The sequence below is a fragment of the Petromyzon marinus genome, chromosome 13 (assembly GCF_048934315.1).
Source record: "Petromyzon marinus isolate PM22_M1 ecotype Great Lakes invasive population chromosome 13, UKy_Petmar_22M1.pri1.0, whole genome shotgun sequence".
Lineage (NCBI taxonomy): Eukaryota > Metazoa > Chordata > Hyperoartia > Petromyzontiformes > Petromyzontidae > Petromyzon > Petromyzon marinus.
In genome coordinates, this window is record NC_133679.1 from 14142599 (window position 1) to 14165364 (window position 22766).

Genomic DNA, 22766 nt, shown 5'->3' on the forward strand with positions numbered 1-22766 from the left:
CTCAACGCGAGCCTTGGCCAACCCCGTCGGTGGAGAATCGAAGGTCGCAGCATTCAGAGACTCCTCGCTGCTGATGCTACTGGTTGGACACGCTCCTCCATTCCGTCGTTAGGACGCCACTGAAGGAGCCGTGCGCTTAAAGATCGTCGAAATTGACCAGACTCACTTCTTTAGAACAGCATTTTTTTTTCTATTTTTGTGTTCAGTTTTCTGTCCTTCCCGCGAAACCAGCGATGGTAACGCGGTTGGCCACAGTTCAACGTGCATGCATATCGATCGCTAAAAAGGGACACGATCCGCGTACTCCTTCACGTGTCCGACGCAACACGTTAACGACAAATATGGAAAGTATTTTTGCTACGCCCATCCCATCAGATCAGCCGCCACGGTCCAGATTCTGTGAGTGCTTCATTTGAGCAGCATTGATTTTAAGGCAAGCGAAATGATTTCGACATTCAGCGACTCGCCAGCAGAGTAAGCTTCGCTTGAGTGAATGCTGAACTGCCGATGTCCCTGGCAAGGACTGGCTTCGACATGCAGCGTCTCATCAGCAGAGTCAGCTTCGCATGAGTCAATGCTGAACTGCCGATGTTACTGGCAAGGTCCCTCAATGTCATTTGCCTGTACGATCGGCGGTTCACCAGCATCGATTGATTCAACTAAGCCCGTCTCTGCTGATGAGACACTGAAAGTCGAAACCGGTTCAGGGCTTCCTGCTTAAACGAACGCCGTTTGCAATGGATCAAAGAGACGGAGCGCCTTGTGTAATGTACGTCTGGTCACATAGATTAATGGACGTTAGCTGATGTGTGTGTTTCACGCGGGATATCGTCGCGTCTGCGTCTTCACGGTAAAGTAGACCTCTGTGATTTCCAACCCATCAGGCAAATCGGATTCACGAAACTCATTCGCCTGCCCCCCCCCATCGCTCGCCCCCTCCTCCCACCCCCAGCCCCCACTTCCTGCCGCCCCCGCCCTGGTTACCCTCCACCACTGCCCCCCACTCCTCTCCCACCCCGCCACTGCCAGCTCAGCTTTGTCAGCCGCTGCCAATTCGCCGGTGCTAAGGCCGGAATTACACAACAACAACAACTTAAAACAACAACAACAACAACACAGATGCTGGCCAAAAATCCCCCCCTCCCCCCCCCCAAAAAAAGGTGGTGATGATGATGGTGATTATGATGATGGTGGTGATGATGGTGGTGGTGATTATGATGGTGGTGATGGTGGTGGTGATGATGGTGGTGATGATGGTGATTATGATGGTGGTGGTAATGATGGTGGTGATAATGGTGGTGATAATGGTGATGGTGGTGATGATGGTGGTGATGATGATGATTATGATCGTGGTGGTGATGGTGGTGGTGATGATGGTGGTGATAATAATGGTGATGGTGGTGATGATGGTGGTGATGATGGTGATGGCGGTGATGATGGTGATTATGATGATCGTGGTGATTATGATGATGGTGGTGGTGATGATGGTGGTGATGGTGGTGATTATGATGATGGTGGTGATGATGGTGGTGGTGATTATGATGGTGGTGATGGTGGTGATGATGGTGGTGATGATGGTGGTGATTATGATGATGGTAATGATGATGGTGGTGATGATAGTGGTGATGATGGTGGTGATTATGATGATGGTGGTGGTGATGATGGTGGTGGTGATGGTGGTGATTATGATGATGGTGGTGATGATGGTGGTGGTGATTATGATGGTGGTGATAGTGGTGATGATGGTGGTGATGATGGTGGTGATGATGGTGATTATGATGGTGGTGGTGATGATGGTGGTGATAATGGTGGTGATAATGGTGATGGTGATGATGGTGGTGATTATGATGATGATGGTGGTGATGGTGATTATGATGGTGGTGATGGTGGTGATGATGGTGGTGATTATGATGATGGTAATGATGATGGTGGTGATGATGGTGGTGATTATGATGATCGTGGTGATTATGATGGTGGTGGTGATGATGGTGGTGGTGATGGTGGTGATGATGGTGGTGGTGATTATGATGGTGGTGATGATGGTGGTGATGATGGTGATTATGATGGTGGTGGTGATAATGGTGGTGATAATGGTGATGGTGGTGATGATGGTGGTGGTGATGATGATGGTGATTATGATGGTGGTGGTGATGATGGTGGTGATAATGGTGGTGATAATGGTGATGGTGGTGATGATGGTGGTGATGATGGTGATTATGATGGTGGTGGTGGTGATGATGGTGGTGATGATGGTGATGGCGGTGATGATGGTGATGGCGGTGATGATGGTGATGGATGCTGGCAATTCCAGAGTGGAGCCGTGCGAGGGATGAGGTGAGATGACCTGCAGTGTAGTTAGTAGGTGGGTAGGTGAGTAGTGAGTATGTGAGTGGGTGAGTGGATGAATGACTTCATAATAAAGTTTTTGGGTTAGATCGCGTAAGTGGAAATATGTCGTAACCCTCCACCACCCGACACAGCCAGAAAGGTTTGTCACGTAAACAACGCGCCAATTAGTTACTACTTCAGCCCACTGGTTTGTTGGAGAGTACATCCAAAACATTTACAAATTGATAAAAACTACATATCGCTGGTAATTACATCCAGCATCATTGGGCGATGGTGGTGGGTTCCGACATTTATCTAACCCAAAAACCTTTATTATTACACGCTTTTTATTAACTCACTGTCTGTTGTTGTTGTATCCTCAAATCCTGTAACTCAATTTTTACCCACTTCCCAATGTGGTATCGACTATAAACTTGGTATACTTATGTCATACTGATGACAATACTATATTCTATAATAAAAAATTAAACATATATTTTTAAACATTCTTTTATATATCTTAAGTTTCGGCTTGGCTCTAATTGTCCACGCTCAACTCACGTTGGCTGTAAATCACCACGGTCCCTTACGTTGTGGAAGCTTCGGGGCCACTTCCTGGAGTCGTGGAGTTCTGCCATTACTAGTTGGGTACATTTCATTAAAGCGTGTTTAAAAAAAAGCGTTTTAAAATATTACTTATTAGTATGAATAATAGGAATAATAATTTATGAATACAAATAATTATTTGTGAATAATATTAATTTATGATTAATAATAATTTGTGAATAAAAAATTATGAATAATAAGAATGTGTGAATAATAATTTAAGCATAATAATAATTTATGAATAATAATGTATGAATAATAATAATATTGGTCGCGAAAGCCTACGCGTGAATCTAAATGGCTATGTTGTCGCAGTGGTAAGGAGCGGTGGCGCAGTGATTAGCTCACTGCACTACGAAACCGGCCACCCGAGTTCGATTCCCACTCACAGACAGCATTGGTGGCCAATATATAAACCAGTCCTGGGCCTCCCCTAGGTCGACTTAGCCTCAAATGAGTACCCCTGGTGCGGTGTGTAAACATCAGCATTGGGAGAGATAAAGGCAGTAGGGCGTGTTTACATCCACACCACCTCCTGGTTTGCCGCTCCGGCTTTAATAGGCGATTGCTAACAGCACTTGCCCCAATAGTCTGTTAAAGGCTACAGGGGGAATGTTGTTGTTGTTGTGACCTGGAGAGAGACAGAGAGAGAGTGGGGGGATAGAGAGAGGACGACTCGGAGGCGCCAGGGGAAGGAACCGCAGACGACTGGAAAGGCTGCAGCAGATAGGCGGTGGTGAGGAGCCGGCACTACCGACACTTGAACCTCATGGCGTTACCCTGGGGTACCATCGTTACCTGAGGTACCATCGTACCCCAGGGTAACGCACAATGTCCGTGATGCAGTCATTTTTAGTCTGTCGGTGGTGGGCGATGCGGCAATCGACTCATCTCGACGAGCTTTACACACGATGCACTGCGGTGCATACGAGCGTTCAGGGTTTCAGCACAATCGTCCTCGCTGCGTTTCGACATCGCGGAGTGTGGCACTGATTTCGGGTTTATTGGTACCCCAGTCGCGGAGTTAAGTACACCCCTGGACAAAAATAGTGTCCCAGAAATAAAATATTTAATTGCCTCGACCATTTTGGATTTTTTGGTACCCCGGGGTACCGCCATGAGGATTAATTGCCCAAGCTCTGCGATCCTCTACAAATGAAGGTGTTATTTGCCAATTAATGCGTGTTTATACATGTGTAGTGGCTGACTCAGATACACTAAGAGTAGGAGGCACTCTGTTTATTGACACGGCCTTGACAGTTCCACTGGGTAACTACGGATCCCAGTCAGGACAGCTGGTAGACTGCCTGGCTGGCGACGCCGAGACCGTGAAGACGGAGACGACGGTGAAGGCTCCGGCAGCGGCACGACGGGGACCCCCCCACTCCACACGACAGCCACGAGGTCCCCTCCCGGGGCCCCTCTTATACTGTCAGCGTGGCCTGGCTCCGCCCCCGGCCACGCCCCCCTTCTGGAACCTACCAGCGGGTTCTCGATGTGCCCCTTCCGTAACCTTTCGCCTAGATCCCTCTCTGGTCTATCACGTGGCCTGCTGTCAGTCAGGGCTGCTGTAGCTGCAGATCCCCTTCCCTGGCAGCACTCAGCGCTATGCTGCTATGTGACCGATTCTACGTCACTACACATGTCTGAGGAAATTGGAGCACCGGGAGAAAACCCACGCGTGCGAGGGGGCAACACTCGATCCCGTCATACAGATGGAAGAGCATTCGTCTGGCCAACCGGGGCAAGGCTCCTCCTCGACTCTCACTCACGAGCAGGGAATAATGGAACAGATGGAGATTGGCCCACACATTTCTGCTGTACCGCCTTCTCGCGGCCGAGACGCGGCACGGCTCTTCATCGACGCACACTGGCAGGGAGTTTCACAACAATCGCGCGGTGATCCACCAACCCTCGCTGGCGCTTCCACGGCGCTGAATTACAGACAACCACGCGCAACAGCGTTGAGCCATCGCCGCCACAACCACCGCCACCACCACCGTCACCACCAACAAACAAAGATCCGCCGTATAGCCTGAACAGACTGTTGGGACAAGTGTTGTTAGCACCACCACCAACCGCCACCACCACCGCCACCACCAACCGCCACCTCCACCACCACTGCAACCACCACACCCACCACCACCGTCACCACCACCACCTTCACCACCACCGCCACCACCGTCACCACCAGCACCGTCCAGCTGTCGTATGGGCTGGCGGATTTGTTCACAGCAACGCATTTGCTGCACATGCAGCGCCTTGATTTAAAACGAGGCGGTCAGTGACGACTCGACAGGAACGTCTGGCAGCTGTTGGCATACTCAAATAGTCTCGTCTCATTCGCGGTGCATGAGTGTACGTCCTGTTGTAGCAGCGGTGAGTGATTGGGTGGGTACTAAATCAGTGGTGGGGAGCGGTGGTGGAGCGGTTAGTGCGCTGGCACTACGAACCCCGGTAGTGACGATTATCCGAACCGGTCTTGGGCCTCGGCTAAGTCTACTCAGCAGCAAATGAGTGCCCGGTGCGGTGTGTAAATTTGACTACTGGGGAGACAAAGGCGGCCCGGCGTGGCGCTGGCCACCCACAAGTTTTTTGTGCGACCGTGTTGGCGTCCGCATGTGCTCGCTAACAGCACTTGCCCCAACGGCTTGTGTAGGCTATAGGAGAGATCTTTGTCTTTGTTCATGTGTCCCCGCTTACAAAGGCAAAGATCCCCCGTATAGCCTTCAAGTGACTCCTGGTGGCAAGTTCTGTTAGCGAGCAACACCAAGCCCGGCCGTCTTTGGGGGGGGGGGGGTACACATTTGAGGCTGAGTCGACCGAGGGGAGGCCCGGGACCTCTTCAAATTCACGTTTAATTCTCGCTCACAACCCAGGGCCTCATTTATGACATGGATATTTTTTTGTGGACGTTACTCGGCTGGCTGTTTGCATGGGCGCGTGCTGGCCTGGAGTAGAGAATCGAGCGGACTGTTTGTAGAACCAGATGTGAACTCAGCAGGCCAGGATGGAGTCTCATTTTGAAAGACATTTGGTGTTGCTGCTGCGTTGGCAGTAGTGGCGCACAAACAATCAACAACAACGACAACAACTCAACACATTCGTCAATAACAACACAGTGACCTTTAAAAGGAGTATATAATAGGTGACGTTTCGGACTATGCCAGAGAGTCAACGCTCTATTCACTTAACGCACACTCACAAACAACCTATACTCAATCACGACAGCCGCCGTTCGACAGTGACGTCACCACAACTCTTTGTGCCAGGCTAGGTGCACGTTTCGTCCACGCGGAAGGCTCGCCGCTCGCAGGAGGTCACGAGACGGACCCCAGGTGTTATGGTTTAATTGATGTGCCAAGCTAGGTGCACGTTGAGGCCACCCGTCACGTGAAGTGTGGAAGACTTTTTTTGTCTGCTGGCAGGAAGAGGTCACGGGACAGGCCCAGGTGTTCTGGGTTGACTCACTGCGGATAGACTGACGGATCCTCAATCACACACAGACACACACCTATAGCCACACACCTACACTCCAGCACACAGACACGCACACTCGCCTATACACTGGTACACACAGACACATTACACACATTACTATTTTATTTCAATAACCCAGGAAGAGCAATTCCAATATAAAAAAAATTCCCCCCCTCTCTCTCTCAATCTCCCCCCCCCCTCTCTCGTCTCGCGCTCCGCCCCCCGCGCCCCGCGCGATTGGCCGTGGGAGTGCGGCAGCGCCGCGCATAAAGAGCGGCGCTCCCACCGCGCATCCCCCCAAAAAATATTCATCACCGTCAGGCGGCCACTCGCCGGCATGGACGTGGCAGGGAGCGCTCTGGAAGCGCCCTGGTGCCCTCCGGGCCCCGAGGCAGTCGCCCGCCCCTCACCGCTGGGCCTCTCACCCCGCGATGCTTCGTCCCCGTCCGACTCGGCGCGTCACGCCCTGCTCGTGGTGCTGGGCGAACTCGCCAGCGAGAATCAAGTGCGGGCCGCGGTGGCGGACGTGGAGAGAGGTGAGAGTGGGGAGGGCTGTTCGCGAGTGGTGGCCGCTTCTGCCGTGTCCACCCCCGCACCGCTGCCCACTGCTCTTCGGGGCTGCCAAGATACTCCTCTTCTCCCCCCTCGTCTTCTGCTGAGTTCTTTACTCTCTCTCGCTATCTCGCTCCCGTGTTCGCCGCCTTCCTTGGCCGCTGCTTTGTGTGGCGGCCGGTCTCTGCCTGCTGGTGTCTCGCAATCACACCTCTGCCTCTCTCTCTCTTCCCTGGTCAACTTTAATTCTCATCGTGACCTCTCTCTCTGTTCCCCTCCACGCTACCCCCACTTTTCTCCCATATGCCATGCGCTCCCTTCGCACCTCAAATCCGTTCCACTCTCTCCTCTCGTCTTGCCTCATCTCCCCTCTTCTATACCCGCCCCTTACACTCGCACCTCTTCCGCGTCTCTTCCCCTCCCCTCTCCCCACTCTTCCTGTCGTTTCTCCTCTTCTCTGACTCCTTGGCCGCTCTCTCCCCTCGATTCCTCTTCCATCATCACCTCGTCTCTCACTCTCATTCGCTTTAATACAGAACTGCATCTTCCACCTCTGATCTCATCTTCCCATTCTACTCTCCCCCTCGTTTCCCCCCCCCCCCCCACCCCTTCTCTCTCTCCATCGCGTGGTTCCACGGGGCATCGCCTTGAAATAAAACACGCGTATCCCATGGCGCTGCGCGTGAGCGCATCCTGTCCCGTAGAGGAAAGGGCGTAGCCGCTGTCCGTGGTGCTGAATCGATCGTTCGTCCGCCTCCCCCCCCAGCGACAACGAGGCTAACGCAGCGGTCGCCGACGCGGATTGGGGTCTCGACGTCTCGTATCTTCAGCCACGTGATGGCTCAATCGTGATATGAAACTCAGGCACACCGGACCGAGGGAACGTTGGGCAATGCCAGTGATGGTTGGCTACGTACCGTGCGAAAGAAGTTGAACATACATACATACTACATCGGCTGTGTTAACTGTCCCCAAAGGAGAAGATTGACTGTATATTGGCTCATATAGTAGCGAGAGCAAAGGCAAAGATGCACCGTATAGCCCTAAACAGATTGTTGGGGCAAGTGTGATGTTAGCGAGCATCTATGAAGGCCGTTCACGGCACTCGAGGGGAGGGGTGTGTGACCAACCACCACACCCTGCAGCTTTTGTCTGCTGAGTGTTGATGTTTTACACACCGCACCAAGTCGTCATTTGAGGCTGAGTCGACCAAGAGGAGGCTCAGACCCGATTCAGATAATCGTTGCTGCTGTTGGTGGCCGTGAGCGGGAATCGAAGTCGGGTCGCCGGGTTCGTAGCGCAGTAGGCTAACCATTGCGCCACCGCTCCCCATACGCACATACAAAGACAAAGATCCGCGTATAACCTTAACAGACTGTTGGAGTAAGTGCTGTTAGCGAGCACCTATGAAAGGTAGCACGGAACAAGAGGAGGGGAGCGGGGGGGCATAACCACGCCCGTCCGCCTTTGTCTCCCTAGTGGCGATGTTTACACAACACACCAGGTACTCACTTGAGGCTGAGTCGACCTAGAGAAGGCCCAGGACCGGTTCAGATAATCGCCATCGGTGTTGGACGTGAGTGGGAATCGACCTAGGGGTCGCCGGGTTCATACACACACACAAAGAGACGCACGTACACAAACCGCTCGACCCACGTGTCTGTCTGCAGGTTATTTTCATCCCGCAAAATCCTCTTAGTGGCCGGATTACAAATGAGAAAGCTTCAGCACTGTGTGTCGCACCACCCGCCCCGCCTTGGTCTCACCGCGCCATCGCCATCATCATCTTAGCCATGGCCTTTACACAAGACAACAACGTTGCAGAATTTAATTTTGATTGTTAATTAGTTATTTTTTTTAATGATAGTTTAGTCGTATTAATCACCTGATGACGGACGCTTGTGTTGCGCCAGAAACGTCGTGATTTATGTTATTTTATACCTATGTGACTTTACTGAAAGCACCAAAGAGTACGTATTTATCATTGAAGGGGTTTTGTTTGGCACGCGATAGCTGTTGTTAGTGGAACTATTCATGTGGCAATTTACAAAACTGGTCATCAGAATTTTTTTAAGAATGCTATTCTCCCAGGTCCATCCGTGACGTAAAACAAGCGCACCTCTTATTGTCCACTCTGTCTCTCTTCTGGCCTCTCTATATTATCTGCATATTATAGGCGACGTTTCGGGCAATGGCCCAAACGTCGCCTATAATATGTATTGATTTCGTTTTTAACCCAACAGTGCTATTGACGATTGTGTTGAGTGTTTCATTTTTTGTCCACCGGGAGAGTCGCCGAAGGAGACGCGAAGCTCGTGCCGTGGCCCACGTGAAGCCAACGGCGCAGGGAACAACGTGGAGCCAGCCTGCTACTCTGGGGGACCCCACGGCACAACTCACACAGTCGTGCCATCAGTTGGCATCGGCCGACGTTTCTCTGGGTTCCGCCGCGCTTCGTTTTCCATCGACGATTGAGCCCTCGCGTGGCTGAAGAAATGAGGCAATCGAGGTCCTAATCTCCACCAGCGACCGCTGCGGTTAGCCTCGCCGCTGCTGGCGGGGCGGGCGGGACGATTCAGCACCAGGGACAGCGGCTACGCCCTTTGCTGCACGGGCAGGAGGCGCTCTTAGCGCAGCGCCATGCGGTTCGCGTGTCTTATGTCAAGGCGAACCACGGGATGGAGAGAGAGAGAGAGAAGGGGGTGGAGGGGAGACGAGGGGGAGAGTAGAAGAGGGAGATGATGAGATTGGAGGTGAGAAACGCACGTTTATGTTAAAGCGAGTGAGAGACGAGGTGATGATGGAGGTGAGATGTGGGGGTGGAGAAAAGAGGGAAGTGAGGGAAAGGGACGTGGAAGAGGTGCCAGTGGAAGGGAGGAGAGAAGAGGGGAGAGATGGGGTCTCGATAAGATACCGAGACCCCAATCTGCATCAGCGACCGCTGCGTTCGACTCGCTGCTGCTGGGGGGGGGAGGCGCTGGCGGACGAATGATCGATTCGGGACCACGGACAACGGCTACGCCCTTTCCTGCACAGGCAGGATGCGCTCTCGCACAGCGCCATGGAGATTCCTGCGAGCGAATAATGACAGCGTTCGTGTCACGAGGCGCCGCATCATCCAACGTGCTGCATTTTTCGTTTGGCCTTCGTCCAACGTTTCCGTGACGTCCGTTCATCATCGTCATCAGCCGGATCGAATCATCCATCAGTGCATCGATCTCTCTATGCGAGTCTATGTGTCTCTGTGTGAGTCTACGTAGCTCTGTGAGTCTCTATGTCAGCCTATGGGTCTGTACGTGAGTCGTCCAGGGTCTCTATGAGAGTCTATGGATTTCTACGTGAGTCTGCGGGTCTTTGTGTGAGTATGTTGATCTCTGTGTGAGTGTGTGTGGTCTCTATGGGTGTAGCGGTAGTGTAGCGGTTAGCGCGTTGTGCTATGAACCCGGCGACCCGAGTTCGATTTCCGCTTACGACCAACACCAGTCACGATGAACCGCTCCTGGGCCTCCCCTAGGTCGGCTCAGCATCAAATGAGAACCTGGTGCGGTGTGTTAATATCGCCACTGGGGAGACAAAGGCGGCCGGGCGTGGTATTGGCCACCTACCCCCTCGTGTACTGTGGCGGCCTTCATAGCCGCTCGCTAACAGCACTTGCCCCTACAGTCTATTAAGGCTATACGGGGGATCTTTATCGTTGGCCTGTATGAGAGTCTATGGATCTCTCCGTGATGCTGCGGGTGTCGATGTGAGTCCGTAGGTCACGTCGCCGATCAGTGCCCAACACGTGCTCTCTGCAGGATGATGCCACGTGTCCTGCCTGTGAAGGCCCGAGTTGAATCGCAATGGATTTGCTGACTCGTCGCTCGTGGCTGCCAACTCAACACACGGGCGACGCTCCTCCCTCCACTCATCTGTTCTCCTTCCATGAACATGCAAAAAAAGAAATAAACGTGTTGTATTTGACGCATCCCATCAGCCTCGAAGAACCTCCTGGGAATGACATCGTAGCGGCGGTATTGGTGTAACAACGTTCACTCTGCGCGATTTTACGTCTGGCAGTTGATCAGCATCGGTTCGAGCAAACGCCTGACTCTGCTGCTGATAGAGGCGGGAGAGAATGAGAGAGAGAGAGGAGAGAGATGGGAGGGAGAGTGCGAGAAAAGGAGGGGAGAGAGAGAAGGAGGGAGAAGGGGAAGGAGAGGGGACTGCATGGAAAGAGAGGAGTTGCCTCTCGCCGCCGTGTGACGCATTGAGGATCATCACTGCATGATATTCACTTTTCCTATCTTTCACTTTCCCTCTCCCCTCTCTCTCTTTCTCTGCTCTATTTCTGTTGCTCTGTTGCTCTGCCGTCTCTTATTCTCTCGCGCGTTGTATATCTCGTCATCTCTTTCTTTCCTTTTCTCTCTCTCTCCCCCCTCTCTCTACCCTATGGTCACTCTCATGTTTCATTTTTTTCTCTCTCTCGTTTCTTTGTCTGTTCACTATCTTCATCTTCTCTCTCTCTCCGCTCTTTCCTCTCCGATTCCTTCCTCGTAGTGCCTTACTCTTCCTCTTACATGTCGTCTCTCTCACATCTCATCTCGTCTCTTCTCCATCTCCTTTGCTTCTCCTTTGTCTGTTCCCTCTCGCTTATCTCTTCCCGCTCTCTCCTACTATCTCATCTATATCCCCTCGCCTTTATCTCTCCCCTTCCTCCCTCCCTCTCTGCTCGCTCATTTCTATTCACCTCCTCCCTCTATTTTCTCTCTCCATTTCTCTCTCTCGCCTCCTCTCCCCCACCCCCTTTGCTCGGTCTCCGCAGTGAGGGTGGTGTCGCTGCCTCGCGTTGTGGGGGGGGGGGGGGAGCGTGAGGGGAGGAATGGGAAATGAAGCGGTGCTTGGCATGGCACGGGCTGGGGGGCATGGCACGGGTGGGGGATGGTGGTGATGTTGATGCTGGCTATGATGATTTTGGTGATGATGGTGATGATAGTGATGCTATGATGCCAATAGTGGTAATGAAGGTTGCAATGATGATGATCATGCCAAGGGTGATGATTGCAGTTTTGACGATGCCGAGAAATCGATGATGTTGGTGATGATGTTGGCGTTGGTAATGGTGATTCCGCTAATGTCGATATGGACACTATTCCTAACCAGAGTGACAACAACGATGTTGGTTATGACGATGATGTTGGTGATGATGTTGGTTATGGTGTTGGTGATGATGATGTTGTTAATGGTGATGGTATCGGTGTTGACCGTGTTGATGATGTTAAGGGTGATAATGTTGAGGATGATGTTGGGAGTGATGTCGAGGGTGATGTTGAGAGTGATAATGGTGATGGCGATAATGTTGATGGTGCTGGTGTGGTGATGCTGAGGGTGATGATGTTGAGGGTGTAGTGGTGATGTGGAGAGTGATGATGATGATGATGTTGACGGTGTGGTGCCCAGGTGTGCGTGCCTGGGACGTCGACTCCACGTCGTGCCATCTCGACCAGCAGCTGCAGCTCTTCGTGTCGCGACACTCGGCCCGGTTCTCCTCCGATGTCAAAGGTCAGTGACCCCCTCCCCCTTCCCCGCCCCCCCCCGGACCCCCAAAAACAAGAGCGCCCAGTCACACTCATGAATCGACAAATTCATGAGCGCTTAGACGTGGGGACAAAACGGAGTACCCGCAGAAAACCCGCGAGTGCGTGCGTGCGTGCGAGGGGAAAGCACTCGATCCCATACGGACAGCAGGTGGAGTCCACATTTTTGCCGTGTGTATGCTGGACTTCTTTCGTACCGCACCTTGCCAACCGTGCCAATCGGAGGTGCTGCACCATCTTATCCTGGCAGAGCCACGCCACGGGCTCCTCTTGGATGCCCACCCACGGGAAGGGAGTGTGGAACAGATGGAGATTTGTCCACACACTCTGCTGTTCCACCTCCTGGCAGAGCCAGGGGGTACGGCTCCTCCTCGACGCCCACCAAAGTGGGAAAGGAGTTTCACAGCCCATCTCTGTGTGGTCCACCAACTCTCGCTGCTGCCTCCACAACAGTGCCGGATCAGAGGGGCCGCCACGTGCAGCAGCACAGCCACCACCGCCACCACTGCGCCGTGATATTGACGGCACTGCTGATCACATTCTCCCTGCCACCGGAGTCACCACTCACGTGCCCACAATACCCCCGATTCGCCACTAAGTGGCGGTGACGTTACCACGGCACTTGTGCCAGGCCATGTGCACTTTAAGGCCACGTGAAGTGTCGAACGCCCGCTGGCAGGAGGTCGCGGGACAGACCCAGATGCCATGGGTTGACTGACTGAGATGACTGGCCGATGCACGACCTGTGCCCCCAACTGTGCCAACTTGCCGTATTTTATCCGCCCGGTGCCTCCGCTCGTTGTTGTCAGCGTCCGCCCTCCGTTGTTGTTGGAGGGCGACTGCCTCCAACTGCCCAGTGGCGGCGTCCTTCACGAGCCTCCTCCAACCCAGCCCACCAACCCTCTTCCCCCCAGCCCCTGCCCTTCTGCGGGACGAACAACAACATCATCAACTATTTACAGCCGACGTGCAGCAAAAGTATCGACGCCCTCTGGCCGAATAAACCACCCGGGGTTACCCCCCAACCTCAACCCAAGCAGGGCCTGAGCCTCGATAGCCCTGGGATGAGTGACTCAGACAAAGATCCCCCGTATAGCCTCAACACACTCTCGGGTCAAGTGCTGTGAGCGATTGGCGCCTGCCAAGGCCGCTATGGCGCACTGCCATGCATCCACCCATTGTGGGGAGCGGTGGCGCAGTGGTTAGCGCGTTGCGCTCATAACCCGGCGACCCGAGTTCGATTCCCGCTCACGGCCAACAACACCGGTGATGATTAGCTGAACCGGTCCCGGGCCTCACCTAGGCCGACTCGGCCTCAAATGAGTACCTGGTTCAGCGTGTAAACATCGCCCCTGGGGAGACAAAGGCGGCCGGGCGTGGGGTTGGCCACCCCCCCCCCCTCGTGCACCGTGCAGGCCTTCATTTGTGCTCGGTAACAGCACTTTCCCCCAAATTATGTTGAGGCTATACGGGGGATCTTTGTCCAGGGTGAGTGTGGGGAGCGCTGGCGCAGTGGTTAGCGCACTGCGCTACGAACCCCGACGCCCCATCGGTTTGATTCCCGCTCCCGGCCACTCGCCGCGTGAGTGACGCGTGAGTGACGCGGCGAGTCACGTGAACCGCGGTGTCAAAGAGCCGCGCTCAGCTCGACGGGAGCGCCTCGCCAGCTGAGCTCGCAAAGTCTGCGATCCGATGCAGCGAGTCGATGGATCGACTCTCTCTCTCTCTCCCTCCCACCGCCTCTCTCCCTCTTGGTGTTGTATATCGCGTATCTGTACCGAACAGCGTGTTCGTTTTTCCGACAAATTGAGCTTCACGAATGCGCTCTCAGCCCCCCAACCCCGCCTCCAGCATCCCTCCCCCCAACTCCTTTTTTTACGCAGAAGCGACTCCGGGCCCTGAGCCGCATGCCATCTCAATTATTCACGCGGGCAAATGTTCCGCGGCGTTTCGCTGGCATTGCCCCCTCGCTCCGCATCAAACATTGATTTCATCAGAGTGCATCCCCCGGCGGAATGATGCCTAACGAACGCCGGTGCCAGCGGACGGTGCAGTCGACCGACTCGCCCGTGTTTACCGTGGGTATTGGGTATTGGACGAACCAACCTCGCATTGCACCGTAGCGTCCAACAAAAGTGAGCTCTAGATTTGAGGCTTTTGTGACTGCAAAGGATTCATTCTCTTGGGTTTTTTCGGTAAAGTCACGTAGGTAAAATAAAAATAAAGTAATATAATAATGAAATAAAACGACTAAATTAAATCACGACGTTTCGGAGGCAACACAAGCTTTCGTCTTCAGGTGGAATAGTCACAGCAAAATATATAAGCTTATATATAAGCTCGGGTGTCTCAGAGCCCCTCACTTGATGCAGCTATCTTGCTGTGACTATTCCACCTGAAGACGGAAGCTTGTGTTGCCTCCGAAACGTCGTGATTTAATTGAGTTGTTTTATTTTATTATTATATTATTTTCTTTTTATTTTACCTACGTGACTTTACCGAAAAAAAACAAAGAGTAATAGTGAGCTCGTCTGAGCACGCTGTAGAGAAACAATGGAAGGGATTTTTTTTTTCGTTAAGTGGCGGCGGTGGCTACGCTGCACGTGGCCTACGATCTTACGTCGTGTGTGGAGTAGTCAGCAGCGAGGGTTGACGGATCACCGCAACATATCTTGCGAAACTCCCCTCTCGCTTTGGCTGTCGCGTCGGGGAAGAGCCCGCACTCTGGCTGTGCCAGCAGAAGGCGGTACAGCCAAGTGCGGACCAATCTCAACCCGTCGCTTCTGTACGATGGGATCGAGCGTTGCCCCCTCGCTCGCGTGCGTGGGGTTTATGCGCTTCCTGCGGTTTGCTCCCACGAGCAGCGTTGCGAGATGCAGCTGCAACGCCGCGCGCGATTACTTGCAAACTCAACATTACGATCGTCCTTACTTTATCGGTTATTTACAGACGTGATTATCGCCGGCATCAGATGAATTAAAGACGAATTTCTTCAGAACTGATTTTTGTGTGTTTAGTTTGTTGTCCTTCCGCCGCACCTTCGATTAGCGCGGTTGGCTACGTACGGTGCGAAAGAAGATCAACATACCCAATTATCATCATCATCAGTTCAACATACACACGTACACTGAGCCCCATGTGTTGATATGGCGACCCCACGTGGCTAACGCTTCCTATGGCTCCCAGAGGCAGACTGCGCAGCGGTGACGACACTGTGACGAACACCAAACTGATGAGTCCTGATCGTAACGAAACCACGGTCCACAGTTCGTCAATCACCGCTGCTGCCGGCAAGTCACATTTAGATTTGAAGCTTTCGTGACTGCAAGGATCCATACTCTTTGGTTCTATTCGGTAAAGTCACGTAGGTAAAAAATAAAACAACGCTGTCCTCTGGACAGGCCGGTCCCTTCACCTGATGAAAGCCACTTGTGTTGTGGCCGAAACGTCGTGATTTTTGTTATTTTATTTTTACCTACGTGACTTTACCGAATAGAACCAAAGAGTAAGTCACATTTACTCGCTTCTATGTTTATGGCGACCACAGACAAGATGAACCACATTGCAGTTCCTCGGGAACTGCTGATGGTTTTATTATTATTACACGCTTTTTATTAACTCACTCTGTCTGTTGTTGTATCCTCAAATCTTGTAACTACATTTTAACCCACTTCCCAATGTGGTATCGACTGCAAACTTGGTATACTTATGCCATACTGATGACAATACTATATTCTATCATTAAAAAGTAAAAAGTTACGTATTTTTTTACATTATTTTTTATATCGTATGTTTCGGCTTGGCTCTAATTGTCCACGCTCAACTCACGTTGGCTGTAAATCACCACGGTGCCCTTACATTGTGGCCAAGCTTCGGGGCCACTTCCTGGAGTCGTGGAGTTCTTCCATTACTCGTACGGTACATTTCATTAAAGCGTGTTTTAAAAAAATGTATTTTAAAATATTACTTATTTTGCATAATGCACAGAGGCTGCGTGATTTGTATACACGTCTGTGTTGTTATTGTTGCTGTTGTTTGAAACTCTGTGGGTTATTATTCTGTTATTTACTCAATATTTGGAATATTTTTTTTTATCAACGCAGTCAAATATCCATGAATAGCAATGTCAGACTATGGATTTCTGTGTGAATTTGCTGGTCACTGTGAGTCTATGGCTCTCTGTGTGAGCCTGCTGTTTTCTATGTGAGCATATGGAGCTCTGTGTGAAGCTGCTGTTCTCTATGTGAGTCTATGGATCTCTGTGTGGGTCTGCTGGTCTCTGTGTGAGTCTATGGCTCGCTGTGTGAATCAGCTGGTCTTTTTGTGAGTCTATGGATCTCTGTGTGAGTCTGCTGGTCTCTACGTAAGTCGATTGATCTCTGTGTGAGTCTGCTGGTCTCTATGTGAGTCTATGGATATCTGTGTGAGTCTGCTGGTCTCTCTGTGAGTCGATGGATCTGTGTGAGTCTGCTGGTCTCTTTGTGAGTCTATGGCCCTTTGTGTGAGTCTGCTGGTCTCTTTGTGAGTCTATGGATCTATGTGTGGGTCAGCTACTCTCTATGTGAGTCTATGGATCTCTGTGTGAGTCTGCTGGTCTCTTTGTGAGTCTATGGCCCTCTGTGTGAGTCTGCTGGTCTCTTTATGAGTCGATGGATCTCTGCGTGAGTCTGCTGGTCTCTATGTGAGTCGATTAATCTCTGTGTGAGTCTGCTGGTCTCTACGTGAGTCTATGGATCTCTGTGTGAGTCTGCTGGTCTCTTTGTGAGTCTTTGGATCTCTGTGTGAGTCTGCTGGTCTCTTTGTGAGTCGATGGATCTCTGTGTGAGTCTGCTGGTCTCTACGTGAGTCTATGACTCTCTGTGTGAGTCTATGACTGTCTGTGTGAGTCTGCTGGTCTCTACGTAAGTCTATAGATCTCTGTGTGTCTGCTGGTCTCTATGTGAGTCGATTAACCTCTGTGTGAGTCTGCTGGTCTCTTTGTGAGTCTATGGATCTCTGTGTGAGTCTGCTGGTCTCTATGTTAGTCTATGGATCTCTGTGTGAGTCTGCTGGTCTCTTTGTGAGTCCATGGATCTCCGTGTGAGTCTGCTGGTCTCTATGTGAGTCTATGGATCTCTGTGTGAGTCTGCTGGTCTCTACGTGAGTCTATGGATCTCTGTGTGAGTCTGATGGTCTCTACGTAAGTCTATAGATCTCTGTGTGAGTCTGCCGGTCTCTATGTTAGTCGATGAACCTCTGTGTGAGTCTGCCCGGTCTCTACGCGAGTCTATGGATCTCTGTGTGAGTCAACACAACACAATGTGGATTCATGTCTGCAGTGTCTAAATGCGATCACATGTCTAATACAGGACCCCGCCTTTAAATATCTGACTGTTTGTGGTGCCGGTGGTAGTCGTGGGTGTGGAAGCGGTAGTGGTAATAGTGATCGTGGTGGTGGTGGCTACGTTGTTAACATTCGCGTTGGTGGTGGTGGTGGTTGGGATGGTTATTAAGGTGTGTGACAACCATTGCAGTAGCAGTGGTGGTGGTGATGATTGATGATGATCGTGGGCGTTGTACGTATGTTGAACTTCTTTCGCACCGTACGTAGTCAACCGTGATAATTGTATGTGCGGGGGAAGGGCAATACACTGAAGATTAAAAAAAAAGTTGTACAGAAATATGTGTTTTTTTTAGCTACATGATTTAAAGTGCATAGTTTCAGTGGCTTCCTAATATCGTAGAACAGAGTTCCAGACGGCCGCAGAAGCGCGTATAAGAGCGCGATGCAGTAACCACGATGGTGGATTCATGGAGGCCTTCATCCAGCAGTGGATTAACCATGGCTGATGTAAACAGGCCCTTCACCATCGCCTCCTCGCCATACCCCCCGTCATGTCCATGATGATGCTGTGTTGTGTATTGCGCTTGTTTTTTTTATGTTGGCGTCGGCTGTGATGACGGTGCTGGTGTAGGCGGTGATGCGAGAGCTCCCTTGTGCTACGTGCTGCTGCTGCTTGTTGGGCTCGTGGTGGTTGGCGGCGGTGGTGGCGGTGGTGATTTGAGAGCCATCCGCATTTGCAATATTTGCCCACGTGGGGGCGACTCAGCCCCACGCCACTGCAGCAAGAGTGACCCCCTCCCCCACATCCCCCGCTCCCCCCCCTTCTTCCCCACCTCCTCCCCCCACCTCCCCTCTACCCCCCCCACCTCCCCTCTACCCCCCCACCTCCCCTCTACCCCCCCACCTCCCCCCTACCCCCCCCACCTCCCATCTACCCCCCCCACATCCCCTCTACGTCCCCCGCATACCCCCACCCCTCTCCTAATTCGGCCACTTGTATCACTCCACGCCTCCGATGAGCGCGGTTGGCTACGTACAGCGCGAAAGAAGTTTAACATACACACAACACACATACATAGGAACACACACACAACACACATACACACAACACACATACACACAACACACATACATACACACATACATAGGAACACACATACATACACACATACACACAACACACATACATACACACATACATAGGAACACACATACATACACAACATACATACACACACAACACACATACACACAACACACACACACAACACACATACACACAACACACATACACACAACACACACATATATACATAGGAGCGCACTCACGCAGCCCGCGTTCTCAATCCACTGCTGGATGAAGGCCTCCCTCACGCCATAGCGGTCATGTGGGGGGGTTGTTTGACCATACTTCACCATACTGGTCGGTACGGATTGGTGAAGGGGGCACACTTAATGGTGTCTATAATTAATCACTGCCCAATGATTTGTTGGTGGTGATGCTACCGCTGCTGCTGCGTTGAGCGGTGGTACACAAGCACAGTTAATCATAACAACTCTACACATTCGCTCGGTAACAACACCGTGCGTGGCTTTAAAATGGGAAATATATCATAGGCGACGTTTCGGACAATGCCCCAACTTCAAAGCACATGATTACAGGCGCATTGGTCACGTAAACGTGGTCGACTCAGCCCATCACACTAGCCTGCCGATAAAACGACTACCACTTTGCAGACAGTCACCAGTAATTAAACATCCTATAGCTCTCTAATCTGCCCCCCGTCCCCCGTCATAGGAATATGGAATTTCCACCGCCACAAAATTCTGGTTAATTGTAACTTCTGTCTCGGATAGTTTTAGAGAGCGTACACGAGTTGGCCGCATCGCTCAAACTGCTCAGAAAAGTGAGCGGGGCTTGGAAGGGACGACGATGATGATGATGATGGGGCGCCGTGCTGACGGGATGTTAACTACCTCGCCTGCTCTACAGGAGGTCGTGGCTTCGATCCCGACCCTGACGCCTGCTGCTGTATATTTGGAGTTCGCGGTGTCTCTCTATCTCTCTCTCTCTTCCCGTGGTCGCGTGGATTTTTCTCCGGGTCTCTCCGTTTTTCCACTCGACATTTAGAATCAACATCGCCACGCGTTTAGACGTCATCGTATTTGTCTGCTGTAAATGTCCACGTGATCAGCCACGTCGTTGGGCTATCATTTGCAACCAGGTCGTTTCTGAGAAAGAGCTACGCACCTCAGCGGGCCTTACCTGGTAAAATAACACCAAAAAAACATGTTTAGCTTATGGCTTCAGTTTGATGATGTCCAATGGTCGAGACTAATAACGGAGTGGCAGCCAAGGAATCTAAACGCGGAGTTCGAGACGGAGCGATTAGCATCGCTCGCGTGCAGGCGCTCGGTGAATCCCAACATGGCACGGTCCGTGAAAGTGTTGGCAGATCCGGGAGGTGTTCATCCAGCAGTGGATTAACCATGGCTGCTGCTGCTGATGATGATGATGGAGTCGCGTAACATCGCAGTCCTCCTTCCTCACCTCCCCTCTGGTCATGCCCCTGATGGATCTGTGTTGCGTGTCGCTGGAGAGAGTGGAACCTTGCCTGTTAACAACTGGCAGGTTCACCAGGATCGGAGAGGAGGTTCGGTGATTCAAGCTAGCCCGTCTCTGCTGATGAGACACTAAATGTCGAAGCCGGTCCAGGCTGTTGCTTGTGTTGAACCAGTGCCGCTGAAATCGTGCCCTCCCGGAAGGAAGGGCCGTCAGGCTGATGGAATGTGCAAACGATTCTGATTATTTATTACGTGTAAGGGACAGATGTGGCATCGAAGGAAGTGGCAATGCCCGCTCGCTGAGATATTTGACCGTCTGCGGATTCCATAATCGAATCACCCAACATTCGCATCGTCTCATCCGGGCCCCCTGCACCCTCCCCAAAATAAATCTCACTTGGCTTCGTCTAAACACCCGCACAGCCACCACCACCACCACCTCCCCCCCCCCCTCCTTGGCACTGCGGGGTGGTACGGTCCTTAGCTCATCCCTGCGTCCGTTTTTGTAAAGATCGCGCTGCGCAAGGACCCGACTTGCCGCATCACCGCTCCCTGCCACCCGATCTTCCTCTTCGATCCTCCTTCCCGATCCTCCTACCCGATCCTCCCCCCCCCCCATACTCCTCTCATATTTTCCCCGATCCTCCCAAATTTTCTCAGATTGTCTCCTATCCCATCCGCATCCTGTTCCTTTATTCTGATCCCAAACAAACAGGGACCGGAGCGTCAGGCTCTATCTACTGCCAGGTAACCGGTATGCGAGGTCGGAGTGGAGCGGAGGGTGGTAGGGTTTTGTAGGGGAGGTGAGGGATGTTGGTATGACCGCGTAACAATAATTACACTCGTTAATAATCACGCGTGATATTGCGCCGCAATGATACCATTATTATTAATTGCAATCTTAATGTGTCGGCTGGTGTACTGATTGGCGTGCGTTCTTGTTATTCATTCAATTACTGCACCCGCCGTCCGCGGGGGAAGAGCGGTGGCGCTGTGATTTGCACACTGCGCCTGTGCGACTGGCGGCCAGAGTTCCATTGCTGGTCACGGTTTTGACGCTAAAACATGGGTTGTCTTGAATCGTTCCGGGGGAAACACCTCTTCACCAACCAGCACTTTACCAGGGTGGTGAAGTATGGTCAACCCAGTTCCCACCCCATCACGATCCCTCACGGCATGATGTTGGAACTGAACGTCCTCATGCTACTCGGACATTCGCGTATAAAGCCGCGTGCAGGGGCAACAGCTCCGTGATCACGTTTGCGTCGACTGACGTTTGTACACAATCCGATGTATGTGTTGTCGGTGGGTGTAAGTTCGATTCCCGCTCACGGCCAACGCCGGTGACGATTATCTGAAGCGGTCATGGGTCTGCCCCCTGCGTCGACTCAGCCTCAAATGAGTACCTGGTGCGGTGCTTAAACATCGCCGCTGGGGAGACAAAGGCGGCCGGGCGTGGTGTTGGCCACCCACCCCTTTCGTGTGCCTTGCCGGCCTTCATAGGTGCTCGCTAACAGCACTTGCCTCAACAGTCTGTTACAGGCTATACGGGGGACCTTTGCGTCAGTGTCGGGGAGGGGTGGCGCAGTGGTTACCGCACTGCGCTACCAAATCGGCGACCCGAGATCGATTCTCCGCTCATAGCCAACACCGGTGACGATGAGCAGAACCGGTGCAGCATCTCGCCTAGGTCCGCTGAGCCTTAAAAGAGTACCTGGTGCGGTGTGTCAACATCAGCACCGGGGAGACAAAGGCGGGCGGGCGGGCCTGGTGCTGACCACCCACCCCCTCGTGTGCCGTGCCGGCCTGCATAGGTACTGCTCGCTTGCATCACTTGCCCAAGGCTACACAGGGAATCTTTGTCTCTGTTACTTTATACCATGTCACGGTATACACTGTGGTCAGCGCTGTGGTCAGCGGGGCAGTACAGCAACATATCTGGTTCACTGTACATCTATGCTCCCCGCATTCTATGCAACTGACCAGCGAGGTGAAGTATGGTCAAATAACGATCTGCACGGCGTGGGGAGACCCTCATCCAGCAGTGGATAGCCTTCCAAGTGCTGGACATGGACATTTACAAATGCCCCTAATTGGTGGTAACGTTACCACGGTGCTTGTGCCAGGCTAGGTGCACTTTGAGGACATCCTTCACGGCAATCGTGGAAGGTTCGCTGCTAGCAGGAGGTCACGGGACAGACCCAGGTGCCATGGGTAGACTGGTGTGCCAGGCTAGGTGCAGGAGGTCACAGGACAGACCCAGGTGCCATGGGTAGACTGGTGTGCCAGGCTAGGTGCAGGAGGTCACAGGACAGACCCAGGTGCCATGGGTAGAC

At 52.3% G+C, this 22766-nt stretch overlaps 1 protein-coding gene across 1 annotated transcript in view; it reads left to right on the top strand.

Moving 5' to 3' along the window:
* The first annotated feature begins 6682 nt into the window (after positions 1-6682).
* LOC116942076 (uncharacterized) overlaps positions 6683-22766 on the top strand; it is a 63776-nt gene continuing 47692 nt past the window's right edge. The window contains exons 1-2 of the mRNA XM_076066890.1: positions 6683-6950; positions 12406-12507. Coding sequence (XP_075923005.1) covers positions 6752-6950; positions 12406-12507 — 301 coding nt within the window. The 5' untranslated portion in view covers positions 6683-6751. The remainder of the gene's footprint in view (positions 6951-12405; positions 12508-22766) is intronic.